The sequence below is a fragment of the Netta rufina genome (genome assembly GCF_964035555.1).
Source record: "Netta rufina genome assembly, chromosome: 1".
Lineage (NCBI taxonomy): Eukaryota > Metazoa > Chordata > Aves > Anseriformes > Anatidae > Netta > Netta rufina.
The window spans coordinates 181,306,363-181,324,835 of NC_140123.1; the positions used below are offsets into that span (position 1 = coordinate 181,306,363).

Here is an 18,473-nt window from a genome sequence, read left to right on the forward strand (position 1 = left end):
TGATCTTATCATAAAAGGAAATCAAATTTGTTAGGCAGGACCTACCCCTCATGAACCCATGTTGGCTGGGACCAATGACTGCATTGTCCCCCAAGTGTGCTTCAATAACTTCAAGAATCATCTTCACAATTTTACCAGGCACCGATATGAGACTGACAGACCTGTAATTGCTAGGGTCTTCTTTCTTACCCTTCTTGAAAATTGGGACATTTGCCAGCTTCCAGTCTACTAGGACCTCTCCAGATTCCCAAGATTGTTGAAAAGTAATTGAGAGAGGTCCTGCGATGACATCAGCCAGCTCTTTAAGCACCCTGGGATGGATCCCATCCAGGCCCATGGACTTGTACAGATCCAGGTGGAGCAGCAAATCCCGCACACGTTCAGGGTCGGTTGGGAGTTTGTCATTCCCACTGTCACGGACCTCCTGCTCAGGGCACCCAGGGTCCCGAAGCCCATCATCAGTGTTGAAGACAGAGGCGAAGAAGACATTAAACATCTCTGCTATGCCTATGTCATTGTCTGTGAGACCTTCCCCATCAAGTAGCAGACCTATGTTTTCTTTGGTTCTCCTTTTTCTGTTCACATATCTTAAAAAAAAAAAACTTTTTATTGTCTCCCACAAACATGGCCAGCTTCAACTCTAGTTGGGCTTTGACCCCACAAATTTTCTCCCTACAAACACGAACAGCATCTCTGTATTCCTTCCTTGTTGCCTGACCCTCCTTCCAGCAGCTGCACGCTTTATTTTTTCACCTAAGCTCCAGTAGAAGATCCCTGGTCAGCCAGGCCAGCCTTCTGCCCCACCTGCCTGACTTTCGATATTTTGGAATCACCTGATCTTGTGCTTTTAGGAGGCAGTGCTTAAAGATTGACCAGCACTGATGGACGCCAGTGCCTTCAAAACTGGTTTACTAGGGGACCTTGCTGACTAGTTCCCTAGGCAGCCTGAAGTCTGCTTTCCATATATCCAAGGCTGAAGTTTTGGTGGAAGTTTTCCTTCTGTCACCATAAATTCTAAACTCAACCACTTCATGGTCACTATGACTGAGATGGCCGCCAATTGCCACGTCTCCCACAAGACCCTCTCTGTTCTCCAGCAACGGATGTAGGAGGGCACCTTTCCTAGTTGGCTCCCTTAGCCCCTGCACCAAGAAGTTATCCTCTAAGTGCTTTATGAACCTCCTGGACTTGCTTGTGTCAGCGGTGTGGTAATCCCATTTGATGTCTGGCAAGTTGATAATCCCCCATAAGGACAAGGGGAGTTGATTTCAAGGCATCTCTCAGTTCTGCATTGACGTTGTCGTCCTGGCCGGGTGGTCTGTAATAGACTCCCACTATGCCATCCCCTTTATTTGTTTGTCCCTTAATCCTTACCCAGAGGCTCTCAACTTTGCCATCACCAACTTGAAGTTCCACACAGTCCAGCCCATGCTCCACATACATCGCCACCTCGCCTACCCTGCCTGTCCCTCCTGAAGGGCCTGTAACCATCTATCGCAGCACTCCAGCCACAGGACTCATCTCACCAGGTTTCACTTATGCCGATGATGTTGTAGCTGTGGGACTGGGCCAAGACTTCTAGCTCGTCCATTTTATTCCTCATACTGTGGGAGTTTGTGTAGAAGCACTTCAAATGTGCCTCCCTACACACAGCACCTTGCACAGGACCTCACTGGCACACAGTCCCTCTGATTGTAGCGCACCATCCTGTAGCTCATCACCGGCGTGCCTGGTTTTATCCCCTTCCCCCTCCGACTCTAGTTTAAAGCCCTGTCTATCAGCCCTGCCAAACCCTGAGCCAAAATCCTTACCCCTGTCTGAGAGAGGCGCATCCCATCTGGTGCCAGCAGGCCTCGCATCACGTAGACCTTCCCGTGATTGAAAAACCCAAAGTTCTACCGGCTGCACGAGTCCTGAAGCCACGTGTTAAAGTGGTGAGCCTGCTTGTCAGCATCGATCCCCCTTATCGGAAGGATAGAGGCAAACACAGTCTGTGCCCCTGATCCTTTAAGTAGTCACCCTAGAGTCCCTTTTGATTGCTCTTGGACTTCTCATTGCTACCTCGTCATTACCAGCAGCGGGTAGCAGTCGGTGGGCAGTACCAGGCACTTGACTTTTTTAGTGAAGTCTCTCACCCACGCCCTGGGGAGACAACAGACTTCCCTGTGGGTGGGGTCCTATTGGCATATTGGGCACTCTGTCCCTTTCAAAAGGGAGTCCCCCATGACGATAACCCTTCTTTCTTTTTTGACAGACGACGTAGCAATGCCGGGGGTATGTTGCCTTGCCTTAGGCACCCTCTCCAACTGGGATGGGCTTTTGTCTACTTCATTGTTCTGACGGTCATGTTCTAGAGCCTCGTACCTGTTACATAAGGGTAGATGGGAAGGTGGGCAGGGACAGGGCTCGCCTACCACCCGAAACAGGAACCTGCCTCCATTCCCCCCTTTGGCCTAGGTCTTCTCCTGCAGCCTGGCAAGATGAGGGGACTTTTGTCTTCTGTGTAGCAGGAGACACTTGTGCTGTGGCAGGCTTGTGAGTGTCTCAGAGAGGGTAGAGTACACCTCCACCAGTCAATTTCCCTCTCTGACTCCCTGATGCTCCTGAGCCTGCTCACCTCCTCCTGAAGCTCTGCTACCTGGCTGAGCAGCTCTTCAACCTGGGCACACCTCCCACAGGCATACCCCTCACTGCTGCTGTCAGACACAGACAGGAGACTCGGGCACACCCTGCAGACCAAGACCTGGAGGGCAGTGTGTTTCCTCGAGCCCTCTGTCTGAGTAGCCACATCAGTGACTGTGGCTGGAGAGGCCGCAAGAGATGTGGAGGCCATGGTTTTCTGCCTGGTTGATACCATGGCCAGGCTCTTTGCAAGCAGGTTACGAGTACCAATGGGAAAGACTGCTGCAAAAGAGCGGCGAAGGCGCCCCCCTACTCGCCCTGCCTGCGCGAACTGCTGCGCCTCCCCCTGTTTGCCCATCCTGGTTGCTCGTGCCCTACGAGGGCTGCCGGGTCCTGGCAGCACCCTTGGCTGCTTTGAGTGAAAATATGAATTAATTCATATTTTCATATGAAACATTCATATGAAAATATTCATATTTTCATGGCTTTGGATATATCTAGGTTGGATAGCGAGTGGCTGATACTATTCCATTAAGTGGTGTATGCAGGTATGTGGTTATTCTTACCAAATGCATTTCCTCTCTTTCTGTATATAGTCTTAGCAAACAACTGGCAGAATACACAGACTGGGAGAACACAGGAGAAGCTTCTGCAGGCGGTAAACAAAGCATCCCAGTACTTTCGACTCCTCACAGAGCAGGAGCTGCTGGCTTTACGTTGGGTGCACCTGCTGTGGACAGAGGAGGTAGGATATTTAACTGTGGTGGACCTAATGAGAAAAAATAAGTGGCCTTTACTTTAGGTGTTTTATATTGTTCAAGCTTCTTGTGCTCAGTGTTGATTTCAGTGGAGGCATCAGATGGAGTATCACAAGAAGTTTTGTGAATGTGCTTGTTTCTTGCTAGTTTGAAGTGCATCTTACCAGCCCTGAGGACAATTGTGATTTGTGTATTTAACATCAATTCATATGGTTGTCACCTTCAGCCCATCAGATTGCCCATTTATACAGGTTTTCCTTGCGGTGGGATGTGCGGGAAGAAAGGAGGACAAGTAAGGAACTTGGCTTTGTTTTTCAGGTAGACGCTTAGAGATGCTCTTTCAGATTGTGCTGTAGGTTCATCCTGGGCAGTTGGCTCACGTTTCTGTAGTAGGGAAACAGCAGCTGAGTTAGAAAGATGAATGGCTTGTTGATTTCCACTGAATTTGTATGTCTGTTTGTTTTAATAGTTTCATTTGTACTAAGCTCATTTTAGTGAGTCACATTATTTCTCATCTTCAGTTAGAATTGCTTTTGTTTAGGTGCTGTGGAGACACTTAGGAAAAATTGTCTTGGAAGAGTAACTTCATTATCAACAATTCAGTGTCTATGTATACTGTATCTTCTTGGACATAGTCTGATTTATAATAAAGAGGCCTGTCTTCCACTTTGATTAGTTTTATACCAAAAAAAAAAGTTAAAAGTTCATATAACTTTGTGATCCAGAAAAACAATTAAATTGCCTTGTGATTAAAAGAAAGAAACTCTTTCAGTGAGTTTGTAAAATCCAGTCAATGCTTATGAGCTCAGATAGTGCTAAAGGAATCTTAAAAAAAATATATATTTTAATACAGATAAAATTGTTTGCTTTATACTTTGTTTCTCACCCATCAGTAGGAGGGTTTATTCATTCTGTATTTTTAAGGGCTTTATGTTAGAATGATGTGTCCAAGGGGAAGCAGACAGTGCTCAAATGCAATTGCTCTTTTTTATTTTGACAATGTGTCAAAAAATATGTACAAAAAGTGTGGCTTCTTTTTTTCTTCTGGACTTTTCACAGGAAGGAGAACTGAATTTAGGGCTGACTTAGGAACAGTTCCTTTGATCTAGTCAGAGATTTGAAGTTTCTTCACAGGCTGTTTTTGTTTTTTTTTTTTTTAACTTTGTTTTTTCTTCAGCAGGGCTTGATACAGGTAGTTTAATCAACAAAATACTGTTTTCACCCCAAAAACTCTGTTCCTACTTTCCACATTGTTTTGGAAACAATGTTTCCACATGTAGTTGCCACATTGTAATGTCTGACAGGCCTGTATTATTTTAAAATATGTGGCTTAAAAGAGGACTAGTAGTGTGTAATTCCAAAGCTGGCATTAGTGCAGAGAAATACAGGTTCTTTGATCAAATACAGGTTCTTTGATCAAATTTCTGGGATTTTCAATGTTAACCTTTATTCTTTTTGCTGCTTTTGCACTTCCTAATTGGAAGAGGAAATTGTGTAGAATGTTGAACAAGTCGGCATTTTTAAGCTCACTTGCTTATCGGAATGTCAGAACGTGAATGTTTTTATTAATCACAGATAGGTTTGCAAAAACCTCCAAATGAATGACTTCCAGCAATAGTGTATCAAGTGACGGAGTTTTTAGATTTTAAGTTGGAATTTCTTTGGGGGAAACAATAATTACACAATCCATATTTCTAGTATGTCTGCGATGACAGCTTTTTTAACTACTGCAGCACGTACTACTCTGTTGTTCCTTCAGTGTTTCCATGAGTAGTTAAATTGTTTCTGCAGGGTAAAGTTCTTGAAAAATAAATGAGCACACCAGTGTGTTTTACATCTCCTGAGGTCAGGAAAAGTATCTTCTGTATCTCCTCTTAAGGAAACAGAGAGAGGCAGAAGGGATGAGAAAACATCTTGAAATCGTTTCTTAACTGTTGTATGATTTTGATAGTAGTCATTTTGTCACATCATTGCATGCATTTGTGATAAAATCAATATAAGTAGGACGCCCTTCTGCTCCAAAACAATACCTATAGCTTTGTCATGAAAGAATTTGGCTTAAGGCAGCTGCAATAACAGAACCGCATTGTTCAGTTACCTAAAATTTAAAATTTATTTGTAGGTGGGTTGGATAGAGCAAATGGACAGTGATTTTGTATTCCAAAACTTCTGTTTTGCAGTACAGACAAACATATGCTCATAGTCACAGTGCATTCTCCCACTGCTATAGCTATGTCTATGCGCTTCTCATGTTTCTGAGATTTCAAATTTATTCTGATGTAATTGTTTCGTCTGTCCTTTCCATGCCTTTTCCTAAATGGATATAGGAATGCAACAGTCTCCTAACCAGGCACCAAGAACAGGAGAATCAAGGAAAGGTATTCTGTAGCATTTTAAGTATGGAACATGTTGTATAATTCACAAACACCTATACATCATACATACTTACTGTCTTGGAGATCCATGCTTCGATGATTTGAGATCTATAAGTTAGATTTTAAGAGTTGGCTTGGGGTGTTTTCGTTTGCATGTTTTTTGTGCGAGTCTTTTATTACTGAATTCAATGTTTGCTTTTGTCACCAGTGATAGTATATCTTTTTATTTATTTACATTTGTTCTCATGGTGCTTTGAAATGGGCTTCAATGGTGAAAACAAGCAGTCCCCAGAGACTGGTTTTCTAGATCCTATTTCTGTGTCAGGGCATCAGAGCCTTGGTTTAGGTCTGACTGAAAGCTATGTCACGAACTTCTTGCCTTCTAAAGGATTGTGTGACCTGGTTTTGATCATTGACTATATTTATTATACATCAGAAGCAAAAGTTCAGATAATTTATTGAGCTGCTTTGATTAACTGTAACAGTACTAATGGAAAACACTGAAGTCACCTGTTCAAAGCTTATAACTGTTCCACCCTAACTATTTCTATGAGGCACGTTTCTTTTCAGCTGTATTGCATTGACAATAAGTTCTATTCAGATCAGGAGACGTGCTCTTCAGAGTTCTCACCTAAACTCTGTCGTGAGGAAAGACAGAACTTGTACATTCATTTATGGGCTACTGGTAGTAGAGATGTCTTCAGGTGTGATGTTTCTTGGTTGTTGGGTTTGTTTTCCCTTTAATAATTTTGTCCAAGGCTTTGGTTTACTTGCCATCATATGATTTTATGGAAGGTCCCAGTGTCCTGTTTATTAAAAAAACAACAACAACAAACAAACAACAACAACAAAAAACTTATGATAGTTAGCAATTGGTTAAAGAACTTCATGAATGCTGACATAGCTTCTGTGTGGAGATTAGGAGATTATATGTGCTTGTTTTTTCCCTTTTGTGTTGGGAATCAGAATCCTTTTATTTTGTCTTAGTTGTTAATAGTTGAGAGGTTGTAGCACTTCTCAAACTGTCTCCCTAGAGTGCAGATTTATTAGTACCTCAGTGACCTGAAGCATGTGCTATAGTACGCTCTCATCAAGTCTTCAAAAGATGTGAAATCTGAGGGATGTGCTTCAGCACAGAGCTGCCATTTGGAGGGACCTTGACAAGCTGGGGAAGTGGACTGACAGACATCTTAAGAAATTCAGCAAAGGCAAACGCCAAGTTGTGCCCCTGGCAAGGAATAGCTCCTTGCTACAAAACGTGATGGGACTGCCTGGCAGGGGAGCAGTTTTGCTGGGAAGGCCCAGAGAGTCTTGGCAGCGAGCAAGCTGAGCATGAGCCTTGCCCTCAGGGTGCCCTGGCTGCTGAGGTCGACAGCATCTTGGGCTGTGTTAAGAGCAGCCCAGCCAGGAGACTAGGGAAAGTGATTCTCTGCCCCTACTTGGGACTTGTTAGACTATCTTGATCCTGGGTTATAATTTTGAGCCCCCAGTACAGAAGAGGTTGATCGTTCAGCGGGGAGCCATCAGATTCGTTAGGGGCAGGAATACATGCCCTGTGAGGAGGGGCTGAGAAAACAGGGCTTGGTCAGCCTGAAGAAGAGGCAGCTTCAAAGGGGACCTAACAGCAGCTTCCAATATGTATGAGAAGACAAAGCCAGGAGCTTCCTTGTGGTACATGACAAGAGGTATAAGTGGAAGCAGGAAAGTTTCTAACTATGTTAGAAGCATTGCCATGATGAGGACAGTTAAAACAGGGAGGTTGTTCGGCTTTCCTCCTTGGCCTGACCTCAAATCTGGACTGGCTTTGAGGAAGCAGTTGGCTAAGAGACTTCCTGAGGTCCCTTTTGACCTGACTTATCCTATGATCCTAAGTGAGAGTTGCATTTGTTTCACCAAAGAAAGTTTGAAGTATAGTATAATATGTCCTGGTAATGCTGCTTTTGTCTATTGTATACTCTTTTTTGGTGTGTTATAGAGACCTGCTGGTGATCCTTTTACCTAGAGATAAGCTTTAGGTCTTGACTATGCATTTTCATTTTTCTTTAAATTTTCAAAATAATCCATAGTTGAGTAAAGTAGAAAATAAAGTGTATTGTATGACAGTGTAAAGCACTTAATGTTTACTCTGCTTGTGGTGCGTGAATGTGTGTGTAGTATGAGTACTTTGAAGGTTCATCTACTTACTGTCTTCATAAACCACCACCATTTGTTAACTGTTCACAAGCTTAGCATAGTCACGCTATGCTGTTCTTTAGTTTAGAGATATTTCTTCAATGTAAGAGCCCAAAGAAGGTATCACCAATCTTCTTTATTATTATTATTATTATTTTTTAAATTCCATATTATTTGAAAAAGCAGGTGCTTTGGAAATGCTTTCATTCATGCTGCCTTGTATTAAATTGGCCCCAGTTTCATTCTGTTACGATTTGTAGTGTTGTCCATGTGAAATGTTTGTTTGTATTGATTAATTTTTAGCATGCCAAATCTAATATCAACATGTTAATTAATATTTGAACAGCAATAGATGACTTTTCCCAAGGAGACTCAATAAGGTGAGACTTCTAAAAATACCTAATGCTTACTTGAAGAATGATATGAAGGAGCTGCTATTCATTTTGCTTTGCTTTTTAAGAAGCTCTGAGAAAGAGGGGAATGACGACAGTTGGCATACTTCTGAGGAAGAAGAACTTGATTTTACCCCAAAGGTATGGTGCCTTTACAGGAAAATTGTTCTGTAGAATAAGTGATTTGAAAGCAAAGAAACTTTTTCCAGCCAATATTGTTTTCTCTTTAATAGCAGTCTCTGGTCTGACAGGATTTTTTTTTTTTTTGCTGCTGTGAGGTATGTTTTTTTGTAAAAGAATTGTAGCTGTGGCAGAGCATGCTGTAAAATTGTTGTTTGGGGCAAAACAGCAGTAGGTGAAAAGATAAGCAACGACATTATTTTAGTTGTTCTGGTTCATTTGAGTCAGATTTGCAGACCCTGAAAGTTTATAAGTTACTATATAACCTATTCTTCTCCAAATGTCGCTATTGTTTCCCCTAATTTATGTGATAGAATTCTAACTGATAATGAAAAAGAGCGTTTATTAACTGAAAATGTCTACTGAAACTGTTCAGCACCTGGTTCTCCATTCCTTCTCCTCAGGTTCCTCCAGTGCTCAATGAATGACTTGCTCAAATTAGTCTTTTTTTCCCCCTTCCTTTCTTTTTTTCCCTTCTTATTTGGAATGACATTGTATAGTTCTCACACTGTGTGTTTTTATTTTTTTGAATGCTTGGGTGGTACTCTCTTATCAGCCACATGTGTTATCTCCTACTGTTTTTGCTAGTATTATGAAGGATTATCAGTTTCTGGAGCATCTGGTCTTTTGCGGTGGCATTCTGCAGTAATGAGGAAGAGGTGTATGGTGGTGGTGAACTGGTGGGGTTCAACACACTCTGTGATGCCGGAGATTCAAGCGTGTGTAGTTTAAACATTATTTCATTTTCTTACATCGATTTAAATGGAAGTGATGTATTTTTCAAATAATGATTTTGAAATTTAGGGATCTTTTGGTAGGTGAACTTGCAGTGACTAATTTGTGTGTTAAGTCTAAGGAGCTTTAAGAGTTACTCAAGTTATATACACTTAAAAGTAAGCATCCTACATATTACAAACATTAATTCAAAAACAGATTTTTAGACTTGTTATGCATGTAAATACAGTTTCAGAAAGAATTTGCTGAAGGGTACCTGAGGAGGTTTTTTTGAGGTAAAATAGTCACTGACTTGCATATGTGTGAGAGTTTGTGTAATTAGACCCATAGGATGCAGCAAGCACCTGAGAACTGTCAAAAGGACAGCCCAGTTGCATTTACTGTTCAAGATTTGATTTAAGTAAATGATTTGTTTTTAAAAACAAGATAGCAAAAAATAGATCAAATAATTCTCTTCAAATATATTTTTATTTACAGAAGCCACAGAAGCCAAACTTGACGCTGTTAATGAATGCTTCCCAGCAGTTCAAGAAAAACAGTAAGCTATTTAGAAAAGACTGCATGATATAATGTGATACAAAAGTAAACTAGCTGAGTAATTTTTTTCCCCCTTTAGACTATAGAAAGTGAGAAAAGTAGTAGTATAAGAACAGAGCACAGAGTCATTTTAGGGCAAAATAAGTGAGATCATGAAAATGAAAATATTGAGTCCCTTCCTAAGCCTTTGTGCCTGATAAAGTCCTTCCTACCATCCTGCTTATCCACAGAAATATTAGGTGGTTTTACCTTGCTAGGCAGCTGAACTCCACCACAACCGCTCTCTCACTCCCCCTCCTTGGAAGAGGAGCGGAAGAAGAAAAGGAAAGAAACAACTCACGGGTTGAGATAAGGATAGGATAATTTAATTAAAGGAAAAAATAATTATTAAGGAAAAATTATTAATTAAACAATTTAGCTAAAGGGAAAAAACGGAAAGGGAAAGAAGGGGCAAGGGGGGACAAACAACAAGCAAAGGGTTTGTGGAAGTGCACAGGAAATAAATTACTCTCTACTTCCCACAAATGAGCGATGCTTGACCACGTCCTTGAAGCAGGGCCTCAACGCACGTAGCCTATGGGCTGCTGCAGGGAAAGTTAACATCCCAGCCAGACCCAGGACAATCCCTTACCTGGCTCCTTTTCCAGACATTCCCAGATGACTCCTCTTCTATGCTTTAAGCAGGTAATAGGCCTGTTGCTATTTTTGTAACTCATTTGGTTCATATGCCTTTTTCCTTTTCTCATGCTTTAAGATGATGGTGATGGTTCTAGAATTGAAAGTCCTAAGTCACAGAAGAAAAACCTCAAACATAGAACCCCATCGGATGCAAATCTGAACAAAGGAAAGTGTGGTGAACTGTTGAACCAAGATGTTTCAGATGCAAGCAACCTGGAAGAAGAGGAATTGGACGAGGAAGAAGAAGAGGAGGAAGAAGAGGAGGAAGAAGATGAAAATGACGATGGAGATGATGATGAAGAGTATGAAGAGGAAGAAGAGGGAGATCTTATTCAAGATGAAAAGGAGGAGGAAGATCTGGAAGATGAAGAAACTCAGTCTAACAGCATAATGGAGGAGGAGCAGGGGCGTGAAATAGAACCTAAAGGAAAAGTTAATCAGGAATTGGGGTGCTTTAGAAATGTTAAGTATGAAGGGGAAACTCAGTGTGGGACTGGAAATGTTTTTGGTGATGATCAGAAAATACGTAAAGAACTTGATGAAAAGATGGAGGGATCTGTTGATGCTCCTGTATCTTTTATAGCTGGGTGTTATGAAAGGTTGCAAGAAAATATAACAGTGATATCTCCAAAGGTAATGAACAATGAATTATCTTATGAATCCACACCAAAACAAGCTGTCCTACAAAATGTAAATAATTTACAAACTAGACAAGAAACTTTGAACAAAAAAAGCGTGATTCAGGAGAAGTTACACCAAAAGGGTAACTTCTCTTCTGTAGACTCAGAAACAACAGACTGGAAAAAAGAGATCCCCCAGCCTCTCTCCGACAGTTGTGGTCTTATGGAGAAAAAGTCAGCTTTTGGTGATGGCTTTAAAAGTATTAATGGTTCTCAGTCAGCAGCAGAAAACACAAGACTTGAAAGTCAAAGACCAAAATCAGATATTTTTGAATATGTGGGTGAGGAAGATGCTGAAGAAGAGTATGAAGAAGTAGATAAGAAAGTCTGTGAAGCACTGAAACAAGAAAGTGAAAACATGCACTTAAATAGATGTGAAGAAAACACAAGGGCAGTGTTCTCCTCAAGCACAAAGGTAAGTATACGGGGATGATTGAATCACAAGTGTATTTTTAAGGGTAGTACAGGTAAGAAACAGTAAGCTGTATTCCTACAGATACTTACTGCATATATCTGTATTTCAGTGATCATCTTTTGATACTAAAAAGTGTTACTTCTAGCCAAACTAATTTCTTAGGTATAAGAATAATGCCAGACATTATTTTCAATATTTTTTGTGTGATTACAATGATCTTGAAGGAGAAAGACAAGAAACTTCATTTATCTGAAATTCGTGAAATTTCTCTGTTATATAACTGAGAACAGATGTTGTTTGTGAAGTGTTACTGCCATTTAGTAAAGTTCACAGCATGTTGACTGCAACTAAGAAAACAAAACAATGAAATTGAGAGTAGGAAGCTAGTCATTTTCTGGGGAGCAAGCCGGGGGAAAGAAGGAATGTGTTCCTGAATAATAGGATTTAAATAAAGCTGGGGTTGGACTGACATGAGGAAGTGCTTTTCAGAGGCTTTTCAGAACTAGAGATGAAGTTTATGACACGAGGCATTGCTGTTTAATCATGCACATTCCCACTAGAAACCTGAAGGCCTTTTGGAGACTTTTGAGCTTTGCTTTACTTTTGTCTTACACAAGAAAAACATTTTCCAAGTTGTCAGTGGATGTTGAAGAAGATGCTTGTTTCTGTTCTTTCCAGCTGTTTTGGTCTGTCTCTTTTAGGAAGAGTTACTTAAGTGGGAAGAAGAGGAGAAGGAAGATGCTTGTGGAGAGCTACAAACTGCAGCTATTGAGGGTGTGAAAAATTCTGTTCATAGTAATACCCATCAAGACCATAATGCTTCAGAAGACACAGCTGCTGAGAAAAGTGAGTTAATTAAATATTGATCCCAGTTGTTCCTCTCTAAGTATTAACGTGCCGTAAATGAACTGAAATGGTGATTTGGTGATCGACTTTCAGAGGTGATAAATTCTCTTGTTGGCTGTGATTTCTAGTGGGCAGTGGCAGAGGAAGGCAGCAGCTTGTTATCCTTTTCATTCATTCTTACAGAGCACAAAACATGGTGTTGGATTCCAAATTAATTCTATAGGAAGCAAGTGCTGTTCTTGCTTTTGTTGCTGTATTCTCCCTGAAGTGGTCTGAATAAGACAAGTAGAGAGAAACTGGTGTGTCTTGGGTGTGACAATAGTTACTTCCCTTTCTGGCCTGTACTACCATGTTGAAAAGCTGTGATTGCTCTTGGCTAAAGCCTGGGAAAGACTTTTGAGTCAAGCTGTGAGAAAATTGTTCTGCTACAGTGCTTCACCTTGTTCAGTTTTAAAAATGTAGGAGGTCTCCCAGTGCCAATCCTTTGTGTGCTTGAGAGCATTACCAGCTTATACAGAGTGCTCACCTCAGGGTTTTGGAGCAGGAGGAGAAGACAATGGTTCCATTGTCTGTCTCCTGAGCATAACTTGATGCAGTAGATGTTTTCAGAGCATGTGTAACTGCTGATCAGGTTCTACACAGAGGACCTGGCAGAAGCTAATGCTCTGAAGGTGGTGTGCCTAAATGTGAAACTCCGGACCTGTAGGTAAGAGAGAAGACCCAAGCTCTGCATCCTGCAGTTCCTGAACATTTCCCAAATATGTGCGAGGCATAGTTTGTAGCTTTGTCAGCTGTCATGCTTAAGCATCTTCTGCTTGAAAGGAAATACGAGGAGTAAAGAGAACACTGTGATGTGACTGTGTATGAAGATACCATTGAATATAACTCATTTCTTATTTTCTCCTCTGCAGAAGAACAGTTACTCATTCATATGCAGGGTTTGACTGATGGGGAAAAGCGGAGTGCAATAAATGTCACAGCATCTCTCTTTGTCCACCCTCTGTAGGTGCCTTGCCGGTTCTAGGAGCAGAGCAAGAGGAGGAAGCTGAATCTCCCTGGGATTCTGAGGTACTTTCTGTGAAAGATGTGGTGGTCCCAGTGGGGGGAAGGTCATATCCAGAGCTCGTGTTTGAATTTGTCGCTGCCATTGATGAGGCTTGTTTACTTCTTGTCGCTTCAGCTGTATGTTTGTAACTAGAGGTCCTTGAAATGCTCGTGCTCTAGGCTTTCTAGTTAGAATCAGGACAAAGGTAGATCAAGCTAATGATGTGGGCATTCTAGTAGCTGGCCATTGAGTTTGATGTCTAGTACAATATCGAGAAAGTGAAGTTTTCTGCTACTTAAAATCTTGTGAGCTTCTCAAAAGGGCTGGTGGTGTGAAGATTGTATTTGTTCTGTTGTTGTTGTTTTGTTTTGTTTTGTTTGTTTGTTTGTTTGTTTGTTTACCATACATCTCTATTCTGCTGCCCCAGTCAGTGTTAAACGGTTGCCCCTACTGTCTGCAACCTAGACACCTAGATTTTTCTGTAGGGAACCCTTATCTTTTTAGGTATACTTCATCCTTTTTAGAAAGTAATTTTCAATAGATACCAAATGAGCTGGCTGTATGTGTCCCTTCTGTCTGTGGTAATCGGCTAGACAAAAGAGCAGAGTCTGTAGCTAACCCCCTCTGGCTTTTCTCGTGAGGAAAAATGAATTCCTCCCCACCTCCTTCCTTAAAAAATATTAGACTAACGTTTTTAAGATAATGTTAATCTCTGTTAACTTTGCCTTGTTAGTCTTTATTCAACCCAAATTTTTGCTTCATTTTTGCAGCATAGTGGTGAACTCACTCACCACTGCAGGATACATGCTCCAGAAACATAAGCTCCAACTTGAATGTCAGGCACAAGTTTGGTACAAATGTTGGATCGCCACAGAGCTGCAGTTACTCATTTGCAATTCACATCTTGATTTCCAATGTTAATTCTCTTTTGTGGCCATTCTGTTTAAGGATTATCAGTGTTACAGGATGGTTTAGATGAGTTATAAGTGGGTTTGTTTAGCCAAAGATCTGAAAATACACACTACTGCTGTGACTTTTCCATTGTGTGCTATGCATTGATGTGTCCTTTACAAGACTTCAATTACAAAAACCTTTTGATACACTTGATATCATGTTATGCACATTGTCTGAGTGGCAGCTTTTTTCATGGAAATAAGTGGGGGGAAAAAAGTTTGTACCAATTGTCTTGCATGTGTTCTAGATTATACAGACAGATTCTGACAGTCTGAGAAAAGTGTCGCCTGGTGTGTTGCTCCCAGCTGCAGATGAACATGGAGCATGCTTGCAGAGTGTTTCAGTGGAGCGCAACAATGGTAACTTTCTGGTGGATTGTGTTTGTAAGCATTTGTAGACTGAAGTGAACTTTTACCAGTGTCTTCCTTAGGAGTGCTGTTATGCTGTGGCTACGTGCCATAGCAATGAGGAAGTGCTTGGTACTTGTTAATTAACACCAGTTAATGCAGCACTTGATGGCCTGTTTGATTAGTAAAGGAATTCCTTGTGTGCATTATGTGTGTTCTTTGGACATGTATATTTTGGTTTCAGGTTGTTGCTTACAGTAATAAAAGTGTGTGTAGTTTGGGACTGATCTGTCAGAACACTTAGACGTTCTTGGATAATAACGCAGCAGAAGAAATATCACCTGGACAAGCACATTTTTTTTGTAGCTTAATTTATGATAGGTTTATGTTGTGCTTTGTCTAGGAGCTAAAATGTGATGAAAAGTTCAGGTTCTGTTCCTCACGATTTCTTCCTGTAGCTTGTGAAATTTGCCTTTTGACCATCTTGAGTGTAGAACAGAAAAGTTTTGCTGTTGGGGTAAAATTCTTTTCTGAGGATTTTCTCCTTTAAAAAAAGACTTGTCAATCCAGCTTGTAGTATGGGTGTAATAAATTAGCTGTAGAGGCCAATTTTAGTTTAGTAGGCTGGAAGCAGAACTTTACAAGATGAGAGCTTTAAATGAGCTTGATTAGTTGTCATGAAAGTCAGAGTTGTACGATTCTGCTAGGTTAAATTTGAAATCAATATGAAAAGGGGTTAAGAGGTGATTATGGTAATCTTTCTAAGGTATTTCCATATTACTGGACCACCAAGTTTGCTGAAATCAAATACTATTCTAATTATTTTTTTTAATATGAGAATTCTTCTGGGGAGCCATTCTTTGTAACATTTCATATATTTATTTCATGAGAGGACTCAAACTGTAAGATGACTAAAGCAGAGAATTCAAGAAATTAATGGCCACAGATTGTATGAGTTTGGAAGCACTTTAATGTTAATGTTGGACAAAAATTATTTGAAAATTATATTTGGAGCAATGCTATAAACATTGCAACCGTTACAGCCAAATAACATTTGTTTCATTTGCTTCCTTGCAAGCTAAAACAAAATGATCTGTTGAGAACCAGCTTGATTTTACCTTGATGAGTGACACCTATATGAGTTTTCTGTTCTGTGCCCTTAATCTCCCTGTGCTATCACAGGGAAAATAGCTCAACGTTAAACACTTGTTGGATAATCAAATGCTTAGTACTGTTGAATTGTTTTATAATCATTATTACAGCAGTAATAAGCTTTGGCTTTTGACATAGTCCTTTTAGAAAGTAGAATACAGCTTCTTCCTAAAAGGACAAAATATTTTGATCTTCAATTAACAAGCATGACCATACTGCTTCACATGAATCGTTCTAGCTGTGTGACTTTTTTGATTATTTTTCTTCCAAGGTGCATGTAGGAAAGAATGTGTTATGCATTTCTTGTATGCTAATACAAATGCTGTATGATAAGGTAATTGAATGTTAGGTATTGTACTCTCAATGAAATAATGCTTGTAACTAACTGATATTGCATGGAGTAAAAGATACCTTCAATTAAAGAAAATAATACTTCTTTTTTCACCTCCAGGCTTTTCAGAGAAACCCAGCAATTTGCAGGTAAACAGTTCTTTTGTTTCAGACTACTTGTCCTGTTCATTAAAAAAATACGTAGTTACTTTGAATTTGCGGTGTGTTTTTTTGTTCACTGGACTGTGTCTTTCATAGCTGAAGATTTCTGCGTCAGTTTTAGAAATGAATGAAACATCTCCTAGAAGAGGAAGGCGGAAATCAGGTAAAGATGACATCATGTTGTTATTCTAGGTTTAGCTTCATAATCTTTCTGGATAGGCATATTTAATTAAGTATCTGATTTGTTTTGCAGATCTATTGGAGGAATTTAGCTTAGGAGATGCAGAGGATATTGAAGGTATTCATAAGTCTTTTTGTTGTGTTCTTTTGTGGGCAGACACATTGTACTTCAAATTCTTTCTCAGTAATAAATTAAGAGTTTTGGTTTTGTCTGTAATACACAATTAAGTGAAATCCATGGAACCATTCAGGTTGGAAAAGACCTCTAAGATCTAAAACAACATTTCACTTAGTGCTAAAGTCCACCACTAAAACATACTACTAGTAAGTTCTAAATCTACACACTCCTGAAGATCTCCAGAGATGGTAATTCAATCACTTCTCTGGGCAGCTTATTCCAATGCCTAACAACCCTTTCATTAAAGAAATTTCTCCTAATATCCAGCCTAAACCTCCCCTGGTGTAACTTCAGGCCATTTCCCCTATTCTTTTCCCTTGGTGCTTGGGAGAAGAGTCTGATCCCTACCTCATTACAGCCTCCTTTTAGGTAATTATAAAGTATACTGAGGTTTCCCCTGAGCCTTTTCTCCAAGTTATACAACCCCGGCACCCTCAGCTGCTCATAGGACTTATTCTCTAGACACTTCATTAGTTTTGTTGTCCTTTGGACGTGCTCCAGCACCTTGATGTCCTTCTTGTAGTGAGGGGCCCAAAACTGAACCAGTACTCAAGGTGTGACCTCACCAGATCCGAGTCCAGAGGGACAATCACTTCCCTAGTCCTGCTGGCCACACTATTTCTGATACAAGCCAGGATGCTGTTGGCTTTCTTGGCTGCTTAAACATACTCCTGGCTCATATTCAGCCAGCTGTTGACCAATACCCCCAGGTTCCTTTTTGCTGGGCAGCTTTCCAGCCACTCTTCCCCCAGCCTGTAGCATTGCATGAAGTTGTTGTGCCCCGAGGTAGGACCTGGCACTTAACCTTGTTGAACTTCATACAGTTGGCCTCCACCCATAAGGCCAGCCTATGCAGGTCGCTATGCAGTGCCCTCTTATCCTCAAGCAGATTAACACTCACACCTAACTTGGTGTCATCTGCAAACTTACTCAGGGTGCACATGATCCTCTTGTCCAGATCATTGGTAAAGGTTTTGAAGAGAACTGTCCCCAGTACTGAGCCCTGGGGGACTCCACTAGCAACCGGCCTCCAACTGGATTTAACTCCATTCACCAGAACTCTTTGGACCTGGTCATCCAGCCAGTTTTTAATCCAATGAATTGTACATCTGTCCAAGCCTTAAGCAGCCAGCTTCTTCAGGAGAATGCTGTGGGAAATGGTGTCAAAAGCCTTACTGAGGTTTAGGTAGACCGGATCCAGAGCCTTTCCCGAGTCTGCTGAGCATGTCACCTCCTCCTAGGAGGAGGTTAGATTTGTCAAGCAGGACCTGCCTTTGATACACCCATGCTGACTGGGCCTGATCACCTGGTTGTCCTGTAAGTGCTACGTGATGGCTCTCAGGATAATCTCCTCCATAAGTTTTCCCAGCTCTGATGTCAGGCTGACAGGCCTGTAGTCTCCCACATCCTCCTTTCAGGCCTTCTTGTAGATAGGCATCTCATTTCCTAGCTGCCAGTGGACAAAGGCCTCTCCTGATAGCCAGGACTGCTGATAAATGATGGAAAGCAGTTTGGCAACAGTCCCTAATTGGCTCACTCACTGGTAGCCCCATAATGGAACAGTATAACATTGCAAACACAGAACGGAAAGGCAGTCTTTTCATAGTTCATTTCATGTCAGCAGTTCTTCCTGTGTGTCTTTATTCATATGTCTTTTTTCTCCCATGTGTTATCCTGAAGATAAGGTATTAAGAAGTATATGTGAAAATTTCTCTCTAACTTTTGTGTTTGGATT

At 40.9% G+C, this 18,473-nt stretch overlaps 1 protein-coding gene across 4 annotated transcripts in view; it reads left to right on the forward strand.

The window, feature by feature from the left end:
* The window catches only part of ANKRD26 (ankyrin repeat domain containing 26), a 58,613-nt gene that overhangs the window by 4,797 nt on the left and 35,343 nt on the right, over positions 1 to 18,473 (forward strand). For 3 of the 4 annotated variants that reach the window (XM_084299044.1, XM_084299046.1, XM_084299047.1), the window contains exons 6-16: positions 3,219 to 3,367; positions 8,274 to 8,307; positions 8,388 to 8,460; positions 9,712 to 9,772; positions 10,526 to 11,544; positions 12,246 to 12,390; positions 13,397 to 13,458; positions 14,637 to 14,748; positions 16,340 to 16,368; positions 16,477 to 16,543; positions 16,634 to 16,678. In XM_084299044.1, coding sequence (XP_084155170.1) covers positions 3,219 to 3,367; positions 8,274 to 8,307; positions 8,388 to 8,460; positions 9,712 to 9,772; positions 10,526 to 11,544; positions 12,246 to 12,390; positions 13,397 to 13,458; positions 14,637 to 14,748; positions 16,340 to 16,368; positions 16,477 to 16,543; positions 16,634 to 16,678 — 1,796 coding nt within the window. The remainder of the gene's footprint in view (positions 1 to 3,218; positions 3,368 to 8,273; positions 8,308 to 8,387; positions 8,461 to 9,711; positions 9,773 to 10,525; positions 11,545 to 12,245; positions 12,391 to 13,396; positions 13,459 to 14,636; positions 14,749 to 16,339; positions 16,369 to 16,476; positions 16,544 to 16,633; positions 16,679 to 18,473) is intronic. The other variant, XM_084299045.1, reaches the window with a different exon arrangement.